This window comes from Microplitis demolitor, chromosome 5, assembly GCF_026212275.2.
Source record: "Microplitis demolitor isolate Queensland-Clemson2020A chromosome 5, iyMicDemo2.1a, whole genome shotgun sequence".
Taxonomy (NCBI): Eukaryota; Metazoa; Arthropoda; class Insecta; order Hymenoptera; family Braconidae; genus Microplitis; species Microplitis demolitor.
In genome coordinates, this window is record NC_068549.1 from 2,508,907 (window position 1) to 2,523,794 (window position 14,888).

The following is a 14,888-nucleotide window of genomic DNA, read 5'->3' on the forward strand; positions in this document are numbered from 1 at the left end:
AGTTGCGTCTTGACGTGAGTCAAGTTCTGGGTTGTTGAGGAAATTTTTATTTGTTTTTTTATTAATTACTCGGGGTAATTTAGGTCATGTAAATTATTTTTAATGATTATTATTAATTAATGGAGGGTAATTTTGAGCGGGTAATTATTTTTTAAAAATTAAATGGAATTTAAATTAAATGTGGCTGTACTGGGAAACAAATATGGCGGATGTGAGAGTAATATTTGTTGTTCCACGTGCGAAAAATAATTAAAAATAGATACACGGTTTAAATTAATATTATTATGTATTAAAAGTATTAATTAAAAGTTACTGAAAATGGTTATCGTAAGTATTTATTATTAAGATTTAAAATATAACTGATAAAGTATTGATATAAAAGTTAGGAAAAAAGAATAGAATAAAAGTAAAAAAAAGAATAAAAAAAGTAGTAGAAAAAAAAGGTATAAAAAGAATGGATGAAATAAAATTGATAAAAAAAAATGTTTGACAGGCTACGGATGAAATGGAGGAGAAGGACTTGGCTCAGTCGCTGAGTCTTTTAATTGAAATGAATGCAAGTGTTATTGAAGTTAATAAACTGGTGGAATTGATGATGAGTCGTGCTAAAAATGGTGAATTATCAACCTCCAAAGGCTTAAGTTTTTTAGAAACTAAATATCACATGTTACTCTCATACCTCATTAATTTGACGTACATTATTTTAAAAAAATGTTCTGGAGAACAAATCGAAGGCAGTCCATCGATTGATCGTCTTGTTGAAATAAAAACAGTATTGGAAAAAATAAAACCCATTGATTACAAGCTCAAGTATCAAATTGACAAACTGGTAAGAAGTACAGGGAGTGGTGCTGGTAATGATGACATGGACCCAACTAAATTCAAAGCCAATCCTGATGCTTTTGCTGCTAAAATTGATGAGGATGATGAGGATGAGGATGAGAGTGATGATGAAGAAGAAGGTGATGCCAAAGATACTGATAAGAAGAAGCAGAAGAAAGGTGTTTATGTCCCACCTAAAATTGCGGCTCTCCATTATGGTAAGTACTGTGAATTAGATTTTGTTTTGGAAGAACTGATGACAGTTATTTAAATTGTGTTTTATTCTTTTTAAAGACGGAGATGACACTAAGTTGGATAAAATACGCAAAGCTGAAGAACGATCTCGCAGACAAGCAGTGTCAGGTGCAATATTACGTGAATTGAAAGACGAATTCCTCGATACGCCTATGGAGGATAGTCTTGACAGAGAAAAGAAAATAGATTTGAGTAATGAACACAAACAAAAAATTGAATATGAAGAAACTTACTTGACACGATTACCAGTTTCTAAACAAGAAAACCATCGCAATCGTCAAATGTCAACCCTGGGTACACTTGGTGATGAAATAACAAGCTTTGGTGGCCCTTCTGCTGGTAAAAAACGTCGTGCTGCTAAAGAAAAAACTAAGAAACGTATGTATAAAATTTAATTAATTACTTTTATTTAAGGTAACTGACCCAGTTCTCGATCAGGGAACTAGTACCCGATCACTCATGTATTTTTAAATCTATATTTAATAACTTTTACCAAGTACAGATATACTGAGACATGGAGTGATTGGCCACTAGTTCCTTGATCGGGTCCTAAGTCTTTTACATTATTTAGTATAAAAATAACAAACAATTAATTGATAATTATTTTCTCTAGGCTTCAAGAAGAAGCGAAACTTTTAAATGCCAAAATTTCTCCAAGCAATTTTAAAAAACTAAGAAGCCAACAAAACTTCCAAATGCTAAAAATTCAATTTTAAAATTAAAAGAAAAAAAAATCATCTCCATTCTACCTTGAACCTCCTACACATATGAGCTTACGAATTTACTATAAATAAGTTAAAACAAAAATGAAAAAAAAAAGTAAAAAAAAAAATCATGATTATAATTTAAGGAACAAATACTCATTTGTTATTATTTGGTGATTAAGTTTGGACTCTTGATTTAGTTTTATTATAAATAATCATACAATTTTTAAGTTATATACAGGTTAAATAATGTAAATAAATTTATTTAGTTCAATTAACTAATTCTACTATAACTACTTGTTAATTTTTGTAATAATAAAACAAAATAATAGATGTAATATCGTTTATTTTATGCAGAATAAAATTATTTTAAAGGTGTATACGTGATTTATATTTTAATTATTTTATCATACATTAAATCATATTTCTTTTACCACACCACCACCGCCTTCAATTTATCTACTCATACTCATACATGTAAAAACAAATGCCAATAGCATAGAACAAGTGCATATATATATGTAGTCATCTGAATAAATATATATGTACATTCCTTTGTGTACATGTATAACAGGAAAAAGAAACGACGAAACCTCCTGTCATATTCTTTACAAAGAAAGCCATTGTTCGAAGTACATCCGTAAATCGTTTGTAAAATAATTAACGTAAGTTTTTAAATAGTTAATTATAAATAAAATATTTTGTGATAAATAAGTAAATAAATAAATTTATTTACTTAACTATCCAGGCAACGAGTGAACGACATTTATTTTATTTGTATTGTTAATTTTAAAAATTTATGTTGTACATAAACATATTGTGAAATTTTAAAGTTGGGAATTTTTTTTCTTGATCTAGGATAAAAAAAAAATAATTGTAGCTGTTTTTATTCTCGTCTGGCAATAGCTGAGTGACGTAAAAAGTTGGCTGTATATTCACATCTAATAAATCTTTATATTTAAAATATATCAAAATTGCTTAGCGAAATAGTTTGAAATATAAAAAGGAAAAAAAAGTTTTATTATAAAATTTTTACCAACAATGTAAGCTCGTTTATTTATATATATTTCATATATTTACTATTATTTTTAGTATAATTGTTTTGTTTCTTTTGTTATTATTTTTTTATATACAAATAAAAATAACAGTTTTGTTATTTCTTCATTATTTTCTCGTTTTTAAATAAATAACTTAAATATTTATCATATATTTATCAAGCTTTCATATTTTTTTAATTTACTGTATGATGATTTAAAACATTCAAATTATAACCTCAAAAGTTATTTTAAAAATTATTATTTATCAGTAATAATAACGATAATAATAAATAATATTCATAATCCTTGACAGTATTTGCTTAAATTTGAAATATTTCAAAAATATTTAATCCTTAAACTATTTCTTTACATTTTAGCTCATTGTGTCCAACATCTGGGTGCTGCTTTTTTCTCTTCAATAAATTGGGAATTCCCAGATTAAGTTTATTGCACTTTCACAGTACAATTAAGTTCTTCCAGGATTTTCTTAAGCTTTTTTTTTAACATATTTATTGTTCTAGCTTTTCCCAGCGTTGCCTGCTACCTTTCCTTCGCCTGCTGTCCTTTTCTATCGGTTCCTTTCCCTTTTTTTTTTCAAGACCGTATTTCAAAAGTATACCATTCACTCTTATCTTTCTTCATATTCAAGCACCAGTTCAAGTTCATTAGTCTAGAGTTTAGCTTCGTGTTGAAAACGTCAGTTCTTCAAGACCACTCTCTTTATTTCAGATCAATCTGCTTTAATTAATAAAGTTATTAATTATTAATTAATTGTTAACAGTTAAAACGATTTGAAATGGCTAGTACGCAGTTAACACCACGACCTAGAATGACGAAAAAACACGAAAAGCCTCGGCCCTTGAAACTTAATCTTCGACACTCAAGTATTGATGAGAGAATAGCTACAGGTATTTACTTACAATCATTATTAATTAATAAATCAATCTATCAATCAATCAATCATCAAATATGAATAATAATAACTGCAGTTGAAGACTTGGTATCTCTCATTGATAACGTAGCTTCGAATTTATCGAATGGTTTTCATGATCCAACGCTTCAGCAGAACATTATTACAATGTGCAACACATTAAAACAGTGTGCTCATCAATTTGAACCAGTCTACAAAGGTTTTATTTGTAATTTAAAATTTTTAAACCCTAGTATCAAAATTTGAGGAATAAAAATATTTTTTATTTGATTTAGATCAATTGGACAGAGCTTTTGTAGCGATTCGTAATGGAAGCCAAGACGAGAGACTCGATCTGACGACAAGAATTCATCTGCTGGAACTTATTGAGCTAAGAGCCAAGCAGTGGCGTTACAACGACTCTATGGATGCTTATTATACATCTAAATTGGCTGATTTGAATGAAGTTTGTGTTTAATTTATTTATTTATTTATTTAACTTTGTTATTATTTTATTTATTAATTTAATTATGTAAATTAGCAGCCGGATGTTATTGGTGTTGATGCAATGGCCAATCAAGTAGGAATACTTAATTTGACATCACCCCAAACGCCTCCGGTGCTGGGTGTCGGCGAAGTTATTAAAAATAGCGGGAAATTTGCAAAGCCAACACGGATTCCTGGTAAAAATTATTGCAAAGATGAAGTTGTCATCCGCAATAGTGATTCTGGAAAAGGTTAATTATTTATTTATATTTATATTTCATTATTTTTATAAAGTTACGCAATTTATTTTTATTATTCATTGATATTAGAGTTCGTTATGATTTATGACTTAGATATATATAATTTATTTTACGTTTAAAAAAAATTTGCACGTTAAAACAGTGATGGGAATAAAGGGAAGACGTGTGCACATGATAGAGGAGCTCAGCGAGACAATCATCTCCTTTCAGCGAGGTAAAAAAGACAACGAACGAAGTACAGTAAAAAAAATAAGAAAATAAAAATATAATAAACCATCAACAAAATTAATTATATTAATACTAAAGTATGCAGTGCGTGCATTGTGTTATTGACCACTCATTTTAACGTGCATCCAACGCAAAATTAATAACTTCGTTTTTTTTTTACTCATACTAGTTTTAATCGGCATTTATCATCATTTATAATTAACATTTTTTTTTTAAATTTAATATAGAGAAGAACGCATGGTTGAAAATTAATATGCACCGTAACAATCTACGTCACGATTAAATTTATATAATAACAGCTATGATATTATTTTATTAATAATAATAACTGATTAATATTTTAATTGTAATAATTTATAAATATTTTACAGTTAATCCTGGAGCTAGAGAACGACTGGTCCAAATAACTGGGACTTCAGAAGAAAAAATTCAGTAAATAATTTATTATTAATAAATCTGATTATTTCAATAATTTAATTAATTAATTTTTTTTTTGACTTTATAGTTACGCGAAAGATTTAATAAAAGAAACCATTCAACGAAATGCTTCACCAGTACGAATGGGACCAGCTAGAGTGGACAAGAGCGGCATCGGAGGTTCGAGCTCATCACTTAACAGCAGTGCGTCGGACGAGAGTAATCGTCTTCCTCAGCAATACCAGCAGTCGCAAATCCGTTCATCAACGTTACTCCACAGCTTGTCAACCAACGACGCGAGCATCGGCGAGTACAAGCACACCGTCAACGTTGGCAATCACTCATTAAAAATAACCGGAAGCAATTTGAATCTCGTGAGATCTGCCAAAATAATTCTCGACGAGCATTTTTCTAAATGGTCTGGTGATAGTGGTATCGAGTGCTTTGATTTTACTGATGACTTTCCTTCATCGTTTCCCAACACTCCTGTTATCAATCAGCAAATTAAGCTACCTGATAATAATGCAAATGTCAATGCTGCTGTGAATCTCAAGAGGGAAACAAGTTTGGAGAGTAACGCGACTTCCGAAAGTGAAGAAACTTTTAAATCTACTAAACAAACGATCAAAGAAGAAATAAATAATCGACAAAACGGTAATTTTTATTTAATTATTTATTTATTAATATTGTAAAATATTTATTTTTTATTCCAGATAATCGAGAAATGTCCTATGAATTATTATTGCTTTGCGCAAAAGGTCCTTACGCTAAAAGACCACCGGCCAATTGGGTCCGCATTAAAGAAGAATGTCCAAATATTATTCGTAAGGTAGAAACACGCCGGTCAACTGATAATTCTTTTATGCGTACAAATTTTTACCATGGAAACTTTGATCACTGCGATCGTCATCGCCGATCCTACTAAATACTAACCAAATACTAAACAGAACAATACTAAAATTTAAAAACAAAACCTAATGATCTGCTTAATCATTAATCAGTAATTAACAATGCATACTTTTCATTCATTGTTATTAATCTATTTTAATTAATTAATGAATTTCTTTTTTTTTTTTTCTTATTAACTACTTGAGGAATATTTATCTTGTCTATGCGCGCATTAGACCCATCTATTTAATATAGAGGAAATTTTTTAATTAGTGCAGTATTTGATCAAAAAATATTTGATATTTATAAAGATATTAAACGTGATAGTATTTGTATTTTAAAAAAAAATATATTGTTTGTACCTGGAGTACGAGGAGTGAAAAGACTTCTAGTTAATGAATAAGTATTTATTCTGTATTGAATCTCAGATGCATTTACGTCTTGGTATAAAGGAGTTATATTATTATTATCATTATTATTATTATAATAATAAGTAAATTAATTATAAGAAGTAATATATAGATATAATTTAATTATCCGTGGCATATTAACTCCAAAGATACAGAAATGTAATAACTCCAAAGATAAGAAATCAAATACATATTTACTATTAAATAATTGAGATCAAAATTTTATTAGAAGAACGTTAAGATTTAAAAGATTAAATGTAGATATATCAAAGTACAATAAAAAGATTAATATCTAATCACATAACAATTATAATTAACAACTAATTCCTTGCTTGTTAAAAATGACTAATTTTTATATAAATATATTTTTTTACTTTTTTTTTTGCACTCCTAACAAAGGTAAGCTGACTTTATTTGCTGATACTGGTGATGGAACAATTAATTGTTTAATTACTTATTAATCACTCATCAATTAAGGGCATTCTTAGACAGTGCCACCCACTTTTTTATTACATTTAATGACCGGGTTATGTTGTCCTAGGCTTGATTAATTTTTCTAATCCAGTACATCTTTGGAACCATCAAGCCGAGGGTAAAATGACCCAGGACAAATTTTATTAATTAATTAATTAAAAAAAAATGTTACTTGCAGTTGTCATAAATTAGAAGTCAATTGAAATTTATTAAATAAATTTTAATCCACAAAATTTGAAAATCTGACATAAAGATTTTACTGAAATTTATTTATCACATTTTATTTAATTACTAATTAATATCAACTGTAATTACGCTGTCATTTTTTCAATTGAAGCTCTAATTTTTTTATAATTAATTAATAAAATTTTAACACCGCTTTGATAACTGTCATTGAATATTTTTAAAGAGTGGGAGTATTGTCTGAGAATGTTCTTAATATAAATTTTATTATTTTCAGTCACCGATTCGCTGGTTCGAACCGGACACTTACAAAGCTAAAGTCGCAGTTGCTGGTATGAGAACTGTGTTGTCTTCCGGCGATATTGATAATGATATTGAATGATAAAAAGAGAAGATTAACTATTTATTGGCATAAATATACCAATTACTGACTCTTTAATTAATTACACACTAGTGATTATTTGTTTCTGATAATTTATTACTCGCTTTATTATTAATTGCTTGGATTACTTTTTTTTTAACAGACAAAGAGTCACTAACTGGGACATTTTCTATATTTAACTTCTTTTTTTATCCTATTTAATCTTCATTAGCACACCAATGATTACTATACTTTTATTTTAAAATATAAAACATAATTTTATTACAAATTGTACTCAAGTCATTTTACAAACATATTTGTTGCTAATTATTTACACTGATCTATTATTTTATTAATATTTATTTATTTATTTTATTTTTCAAATAGTCTAGTCTAAACTAAAAAGACTTTAAAAGTAAAAAAAATTTATTAATCACTAGTCGTTTATAGAATTATTAATTTATTATATCATTTTTCTTTACTAATTACTATTTTTGTTATTTTTTACAACTGAATAGTCGAGGTGATGAGCATTAGATTGATTTTTTTTGTTAATCAATTGGATGTTGTGCTTTTGTAATTAATTCAAATTTTATTGTTTAAATAATTGGACTATAATTACCGTTGGTAATAAATTGTACTGTTAATAAAATTATTTTATAGAAATGTAAAGAAATTTTATTTTTATTCAATTATTTGCCTGTGCCTCTGACGGAATGTTAATTCATTTAATTTATTAGTTAATTAATAAGAATTGAATATTGCAAGTAGACATCATTAGAAAGTTGATAAAACTCCTGTGATGTCACTATATTTTTTAAATAAAACATTTAATTTAAAGTCAGGACACCAAACAGGTCTCCGGAGCCTTAGATGTTCGTCGGCTGACTTACTTCCGCATCAAATATAAAATTCCGATTAATTATCATTAATTATTAAACCAAATACTTAATATAAGCAATTGACTTCCACTGACTTTTTTAAAATTTAAAATTTATTTATTATAATTAAAATATAAAATGTACAAGATAAATAATTACATGATATTAATGTTTTATAAATTATAAATATTTTTATGATACTTAATTCTAACAACTAACAAGCCAAAGTTTTTGAAAAATTTAACAAAACGATCAAATATACAAGGGACAAATTTATCAAAATAAACGTCAAATTTATCAATTTGAAATAATTCAATATCACTTAACAAATTTAAATGAGGTAATTTTTCGGTTGTCAAATGCGGGTAAAAAACAGTAACATTACTAAAATTATATTGATTTGTACCATTGACAGCTAGATTGTGCTCATTAACAAAATTATCAAACAAATTCAAAGGCATTGCGTAGTAAAGTCTGTAAGGAATTTTATCATTTTTAAATTTCGCTTCACATTCACTCATTTTATGATTTATTTCCTCAAGTACATGGGCCATTGACTTGCTTCCTTGTTCATAGAGAAAGAAATCTTGTTTCAGTTTGTAGCGGTGCTGATCTGAGCTCATGTAGACTCTCTTAGTGTTTCTTAATTGTAAAAGCGCAGTAGGCAGCGAGTAAGTGTACGAAGTAAATAAATGAATGTGTGTAAGCTCTGGTTTTGACTTTAATTCTTTGGCAATATGCCTCGTCAGCGGTAGTACTCCTCCTTGATGGAGAAATCCGTAAAAAATAATCAGTAGAATATTACTTATACCCCAGAGATACTGCAGTCTACGTACTCCAATATTTTTTTGTACTAATCGCACGACTTGTTCTGTATTTTTACAAGCCGCTATTTTTTTATTGCTTTTCTCAATGATAGGCGAGTAGAGATACACGATAGGAAATATTGTAGGAATAATAAATCTCGGTTCTTGATGAGGAAATACTGATAGCAGTCCAATGGGAACTATAAAGCAAGCGGTCATCAAGCTTTCAATACTTTGGATCCGTGGTAATTCCAACCACTGTCTTTTAGTGATGCTGTAAATTAAGTAAATTCATAAATTTAATTATTTTTATATTTATTTCCATGATTTTTCTTACCCATGGCACATTTTCAAGCCAACAATGAGACCAATGATGCCTAGAATGTTAAATAAAAGAGGTACGTTGACTAAAAAGTGAAGGAACCGTGGGTGTAGTCCATGGTCAGCAAGATTATCAGTAACAGAATTGTATCTTAAAAAATTCAAAGGTGTAACGATGATATTTTTGAATCCAATGTCTAGATTAATTATTTCTCCGAGAGTTAAGTAACCGAAGTAGAAGCTGTCTGCGATTATCAAGAAGATAGTAGCGGGTATTCCGCATAAGATAAATATGAGAATGCGCACATGGAAATCCCAGAGGTTGACACTCCTTGAGCCCAGTCCTCGTTGGAGCCAGAAAAAAATAGTAGGAAATGCATAAGCGAGGAATGTTGGACGGTTGAAAATACCAAGTACTGCAATACTAGAGATAATTAGGCAATGATTGAGCGAGTGCGATGGAAGCGATGCACGCAGTTTGTAATATTTAACACGTTCGACAATATTCTGAGCTTTGTCATAAGCATTTTTAAAATGATCGCTCTGGATCACTACTTGCTCAGAGTATACTATGCACCTAGACACGTAGTAAATTAATAAAGTATTCAGGATTAATTCAATGGAGTTTGACAGAGTGCGTGTTGCGTAAACCACTATGACGTACGAACTCGCGTAAATAATTAACCGCGATCGATAATTTTGTTTGTTCATTAGGCATGATTTGTACAGACAGTAGTCTGACGTAAATGATAAAATGCACAGCGTCAAACGTGGAACAGTCACCAAGAAGTATGACGTTCTGACATTTATTTGAAAGTAGTACCAGATGTAAGGAGACAGTACATTTATTATTGAATAAGGAATTCCGACTACCAGCTGAGATACAAACGCAGATCTTATCGGAAATGTTGCATTATATTCCCATGGTCTGTGTACGTCGATGTCAAAACGATCGCCTGGAAAAAAATTGACGTTTATAAAATTTGAATAAAATATCATTGGAAAATTATTTGATATACATATTAAATGACCTGCGATAACTTCGATTGATTGAAAAAACTCATCAGGGTGAATGTATCCTGTCTGTGGTAGCAGAGTAAGCAAAATTCTTACTCCAGCAAGAGCCCAGTAAATAAATAATGGTCTTTCCAGTTTCTTTGGTGGCTTTTCATCATGACTAGATTTATTTTTCGGTGCATTAGTAAATCGTTTTAATAAATCCTTTAATTTCATTTTTTGTTTTGATTTTTTATTCAAATTTACATCAATTTATTACGCGGTCACATATTTTACCTCAAATTTGCATTTTAAAAAACTACAATGTTACTAAATTTTTAAATTAAAATTTAAAAATAGAAACTCATTTAAAATCATTTAAATGTCCATTATTTATATTATGTACAAAATAATACACGAATAACCTATTTATGTTTTTATTTTTTTAATTACTTGTATTTAAAGTGGCGCGCGCACTTTTAATACCGGTTGCGGCTGCGCAGCAGAAACCTCGCGCACGCGCAGTAAAAAAACTAGTAGAAGACGAAGGTTTTAACCGGCGCCATTTTGATGGTCAGTTCGTCGTAGTTTGTCATCCATTAGTGTCGTTTACAGCTCGCAGTGTATATATTTACATCATCAAATATATAAAGAGTGATAATTATTATTGATTGAATTTAAATAAATTAACTTACGACACTACGATTGTAAGCGCGTTTAAATAACAACTTTTTTTGTTAGCGTTGACCGCTAATTTTTAATAATTTATCGATTAATAAAATAAAGCCACACAATATGGCTGAATTTGACGCGAAAATAAATATGTCTCTCGGTAAGTGGCCAAAGTACAAAAAATTTTTAAATATCTACGAGTCATACCTCCGTGAGCGTACGGTTCAATATTATTTCACAATTATTATTAATATAATATTTAATATATCATAATAAGTGTATAAGGATTTATATTATATAAATATAAATGATATATGTATATATATATAAGCACATTATATAAATATTTATATGAGCACATAGCTGCCAAGACATGGGGGACGTAGTCATGGTCTATATCCTAATAAAGGCATTAATGGAATTGAATGGATTTTTTTTAAGGTAGTGGAGAAGGAGATGACGATCATGATCATTATGATGATGATGATATTTATAAAGCGCTTGAGTCACCACGCAGTTATTTTAAATCAAGAGTATATATATATATATATATAACAATGGTTTAATGCATGATGTAAAAATTCAAATATATTTTAAGGAAGATTTATGTGACTCAATCGATGCTGAGTGATTTTCAATTGAAATGAGAAGTAAGGTTTGACATTTAGACATAGAGCCGAGCACTCGGTTCTTTTGAACCCTTGTACTCGGCTCTACTAGGTCAGCCTCGCTATTTAAAGGTTGAGTGGGCAGATTTAGGCGTTAAAACACCGAAGAAATCTGCTCATACCAACCTACAAGAAATAGGCTGAGTACCATCACATCCCCAAGATGGTGGAGAGGGGTTTCGTCCTCTGAGTTGCATCTGGGCAGACTGGAATATTGGTGATGTCCAAGTTTTTCAAACGACCGGTAAACCAGTGCCCTGTAACAAACCCGACTATCCTCAATTGAGCCCTATTAGACTGGTACCTAATTTTCTTGAGGCTCCATGAAATAGTGCCCTTGTATGACGCATGTCTTCGGCCTCAAGCCACAAATTAAAGAATCTGTCGGAGGTCTATTGTAACAAGTTATTCTTGATGAAGCACAAAGGCACGCCGTGAGCAATTGGTTGGAATGAAAACTATTTATCAGTTTGATAACGATGATGATAAATAATAATAATGATAATGATACGATTGTTAAATGTCCCATGAAGAATAGGTTCGACATTTCCTATCGAGATACCATTTTGTTCCCATGATATTTTTTAACATTAAAACCATCCTTATATAACTGTTTGCATTTTTAAAAATTATTATGAATTTAAATAATTAAATGCATTGGCCAGGTTTTGTTATTGTCGGAAATTCAACGATCTTTTGTTAAAATTATTTAATTTATTATATTTAATTGAGACCGTACGCTCACCCTAAGTAAAATAAAAATATAAATATTTGCCGAGAATAGAAAATATAAAAAAAACCTTATTTAATATCAACAAACACCAAGAAAACCATGAAAAATTTTTAACCTTCCTTTTAAGATGAAATCATAAAGCTGGAGCGCAAGGAAAAAAAGAAAAAGCTTAATGTCAATGGAAAACCAGCTTTGAAGAAGAATATAAGAGCGAATAATGTCAGAGGTGTTGGACGTGCACGTAATGCTGTTGGTGCTGGAGGAAATAAAAGTTTTACTGGAAATTTTAAAAAAAATTTTAAGACTGGCGGTAGTCCCAATTTGAATGCGAAGAATCGTAATCAGAGTCAAGCTTGGCGTCTGCAACGCGGACGTAACGCTAATCAACCTAACAGTGGATTTATAACTAAACGTTACAAGCAACAAAATGGAGTAATCAAGAGAACCAAGACTGGACTTGGTATTAATAAAAATATAAATAACAAGCAGCAGCAACAACAAATAAATAAAAGAGGATTAGCTTTACGTCGGACCAAAAATATGAGATTTGGTTTAACTCGTTCGAGAAGTCGTAACAATCTTGCCACTGCTGGTGGTAAAAATTTTTCACCAAACGCACGAGTACTTAAAAAAACAAACAGTCTACCGGATTTACGTAATCCTAATTCTGTACACAATCGTCTGGGATATCAGAGTCTTAATCAAGTCGCATACAGAAACCGTGTTAAAAGAGCTAAAAAATTGTTACTTCAACTTCAGAATAAACAAAAACGTGGTGACGAACAGATGGTAATTTTTTTTTACTTTTATTTACAAAAAAAAACTAATAATAATTGTAATATCATTAAAGCTACTGACTAACAATTTTAATAAATATTTTTACAGGTATATCGTCCAGCCAAAGCACTGACAGCACTACAACGACGTGCACTTGAACGTCGTCAGCAGCAACTTTTATCATCACAGAGAATTTTCAACGCCGGTGGGCTTCGATCCGATCAAATTTTACGCACACAAAGGCGTGCACAGTACGCACAGAAATTTATGAGACTCAAGTAAATTCACACTTAATACATTCATTTTATAAGTCTTTTATTTGATTCATTATTTAAAGCAATTTTTTAAAAATCAAATAATTATTTTTTAGTACAATTGTATTTTTAAAAAAATGATACTAATTTATTTAATAAATTTTTGTTTCAGTGCTGCACAAATGAATCCAAATGTTAACTTTATGTGTACTCTTGGAGATGACTTCAATATGAATCAACGTCAGATGAATTTCAATCAAAACCCGGGTCGTAATTTAGGCAACAGCAGTCTTCGTCACATTTCACGAGAACGTTCACCTTTCAGACCAAACATGCAAAATTCTGTAAATTTTTTAAAAATCTATTTTTCAAATTATTAATCATTAGTATTTTTTATAACTGTACTTATATATTTATTTGATTATTTATAGATTCCTAGATCACAATTTATGAGACCACGTTCCCGTTCACGCTCTCGTTCACGCAGTCGTGTTCAAACCGTGTCGTCAATCCCAGCAGGCGCCAACGTCGACGATAGGACATTCAGCCAAGTCATGTACAGCGTCTCAAATAATCTTGGAGTTACTGGACGAACACTCAATGACAGATTTAGCTTTTAATTAATTAATTAATAAATAATATTAATATTTAATATTAAGTAATGATAAAAAAAATTATAATAATGATAAAAATATATTTATCTAAGACTGCGTAACGGACGTAAAAGTTATGGAAACTAATAAATGAAAGCAGCAATCCGGGATATACGTACTGTCATACTAAATGTATAATATTAAAATATCGTGCGAGTTATGCACAAGTGTATAAAATATCAACTATTAATAATAATAATATCAATACGTTTAAAAGTAATTATGATAATAATAATAATAGTATAAATTTATAAGTTAATCAAGTTTTCTGTGTCCATTTAACACTGATTATTTTTTTATTAATTTAATTTTAGTGCAAATTGTGTTTAAATTTGTTTTATTGACTCAAGTCAATTAGATTACTTTTTTTTTTTGTAACTAATATAATTATTAAAATTAATATTATCCTATTTTTAAAAAATTGAAAATAAAATTTTAAAAACAAAATACATTTTTTTGCAGTAAAAGTTATTAATTTTAAATTTAATTTAAAAATTATTGTATATTATCACTTAAGATTTACTGTCGACATAATGATTTATTAATTAGTATATTACTCACCTTGGGAGAAAAGTAGTAGTAGTATATGTACATATTTAAAATTTTGAATTTAATACATTAATAAGTCATTTACTGTAAAAAAATTGCGGAGTGAACCTGGAGTGATTGTGGACCGGATGACTTTATTTATT

General features: G+C 29.4%; 4 protein-coding genes across 8 annotated transcripts; 3 read left to right on the forward strand and 1 right to left on the reverse strand.

The window, feature by feature from the left end:
* Nucleotides 1–177: 177 nt before the first annotated feature.
* LOC103577158 (neuroguidin) lies at nucleotides 178–2,136 on the forward strand. Its single transcript, XM_053739049.1, has 4 exons — nucleotides 178–327; nucleotides 494–1,040; nucleotides 1,117–1,455; nucleotides 1,691–2,136. The coding sequence occupies exons 1-4, from the start codon at nucleotides 319–321 to the stop codon at nucleotides 1,714–1,716; spliced, it is 921 nt and encodes a 306-aa protein (XP_053595024.1). The 5' UTR covers nucleotides 178–318; the 3' UTR covers nucleotides 1,717–2,136.
* A 112-nt stretch (nucleotides 2,137–2,248) lies between these two features.
* On the forward strand, nucleotides 2,249–7,945 carry LOC103577157 (eukaryotic translation initiation factor 4E-binding protein Mextli). 5 transcript variants are annotated; one of them, XM_008557686.3, is made up of 10 exons: nucleotides 2,255–2,446; nucleotides 3,600–3,726; nucleotides 3,808–3,948; nucleotides 4,025–4,194; nucleotides 4,273–4,465; nucleotides 4,617–4,688; nucleotides 5,074–5,134; nucleotides 5,208–5,773; nucleotides 5,833–5,948; nucleotides 7,352–7,940. In XM_008557686.3, the coding sequence occupies exons 2-10, from the start codon at nucleotides 3,615–3,617 to the stop codon at nucleotides 7,454–7,456; spliced, it is 1,536 nt and encodes a 511-aa protein (XP_008555908.1). In that variant the 5' UTR covers nucleotides 2,255–2,446; nucleotides 3,600–3,614; the 3' UTR covers nucleotides 7,457–7,940. The 5 variants fall into 5 exon arrangements, with proteins under 5 accessions (XP_008555909.1, XP_008555908.1, XP_008555904.1 ...); XM_008557682.3 differs by having other exon boundaries at nucleotides 2,257–2,446; nucleotides 4,270–4,465; nucleotides 7,352–7,938; XM_008557684.3 differs by lacking the exon at nucleotides 2,255–2,446 and adding an exon at nucleotides 2,509–2,824 and having other exon boundaries at nucleotides 4,270–4,465; nucleotides 7,352–7,939.
* A 527-nt stretch (nucleotides 7,946–8,472) lies between these two features.
* Nucleotides 8,473–10,852, reverse strand: LOC103577214 (GPI mannosyltransferase 4). The gene is made up of 3 exons (XM_008557772.2): nucleotides 10,475–10,852; nucleotides 9,460–10,399; nucleotides 8,473–9,396 (listed from the first exon to the last, which is right to left on the reverse strand). The coding sequence occupies exons 1-3, from the start codon at nucleotides 10,674–10,676 to the stop codon at nucleotides 8,490–8,492; spliced, it is 2,049 nt and encodes a 682-aa protein (XP_008555994.2). The 5' UTR covers nucleotides 10,677–10,852; the 3' UTR covers nucleotides 8,473–8,489.
* Nucleotides 10,853–11,002: 150 nt separating this feature from the next.
* Nucleotides 11,003–14,544, forward strand: LOC103577156 (uncharacterized). Its single transcript, XM_008557681.3, has 5 exons — nucleotides 11,003–11,271; nucleotides 12,640–13,301; nucleotides 13,398–13,567; nucleotides 13,716–13,887; nucleotides 13,975–14,544. Exons 1-5 carry the CDS (start codon nucleotides 11,235–11,237, stop codon nucleotides 14,161–14,163), a joined length of 1,230 nt encoding a protein of 409 aa, XP_008555903.1. The 5' UTR covers nucleotides 11,003–11,234; the 3' UTR covers nucleotides 14,164–14,544.
* Nucleotides 14,545–14,888: the final 344 nt, after the last annotated feature.

Coding starts and splice junctions, on each gene's coding strand:
- LOC103577156 (XM_008557681.3), top strand. CDS start 11,235: ATGGCTGAATTTGACGCGAAAATAAATATGTCTCTCG. Junction 11,272..12,639: donor GAAAATAAATATGTCTCTCG/GTAAGTGGCCAA, acceptor CTTCCTTTTAAG/ATGAAATCATAAAGCTGGAG. Junction 13,888..13,974: donor GACCAAACATGCAAAATTCT/GTAAATTTTTTA, acceptor GATTATTTATAG/ATTCCTAGATCACAATTTAT.
- LOC103577157 (XM_008557682.3), top strand. CDS start 3,615: ATGGCTAGTACGCAGTTAACACCACGACCTAGAATGACGAAAAAACAC. Junction 3,727..3,807: donor TGATGAGAGAATAGCTACAG/GTATTTACTTAC, acceptor TAATAACTGCAG/TTGAAGACTTGGTATCTCTC. Junction 3,949..4,024: donor ATTTGAACCAGTCTACAAAG/GTTTTATTTGTA, acceptor TATTTGATTTAG/ATCAATTGGACAGAGCTTTT.
- LOC103577214 (XM_008557772.2), bottom strand. CDS start 10,676: ATGAAATTAAAGGATTTATTAAAACGATTTACTAATGCACCGAAAAAT. Junction 10,400..10,474: donor ATCAATCGAAGTTATCGCAG/GTCATTTAATAT, acceptor ATTTTTTTCCAG/GCGATCGTTTTGACATCGAC. Junction 9,397..9,459: donor GGCTTGAAAATGTGCCATGG/GTAAGAAAAATC, acceptor CTTAATTTACAG/CATCACTAAAAGACAGTGGT.
- LOC103577158 (XM_053739049.1), top strand. Junction 1,041..1,116: donor AATTGCGGCTCTCCATTATG/GTAAGTACTGTG, acceptor TTCTTTTTAAAG/ACGGAGATGACACTAAGTTG. Junction 1,456..1,690: donor TAAAGAAAAAACTAAGAAAC/GTATGTATAAAA, acceptor TATTTTCTCTAG/GCTTCAAGAAGAAGCGAAAC.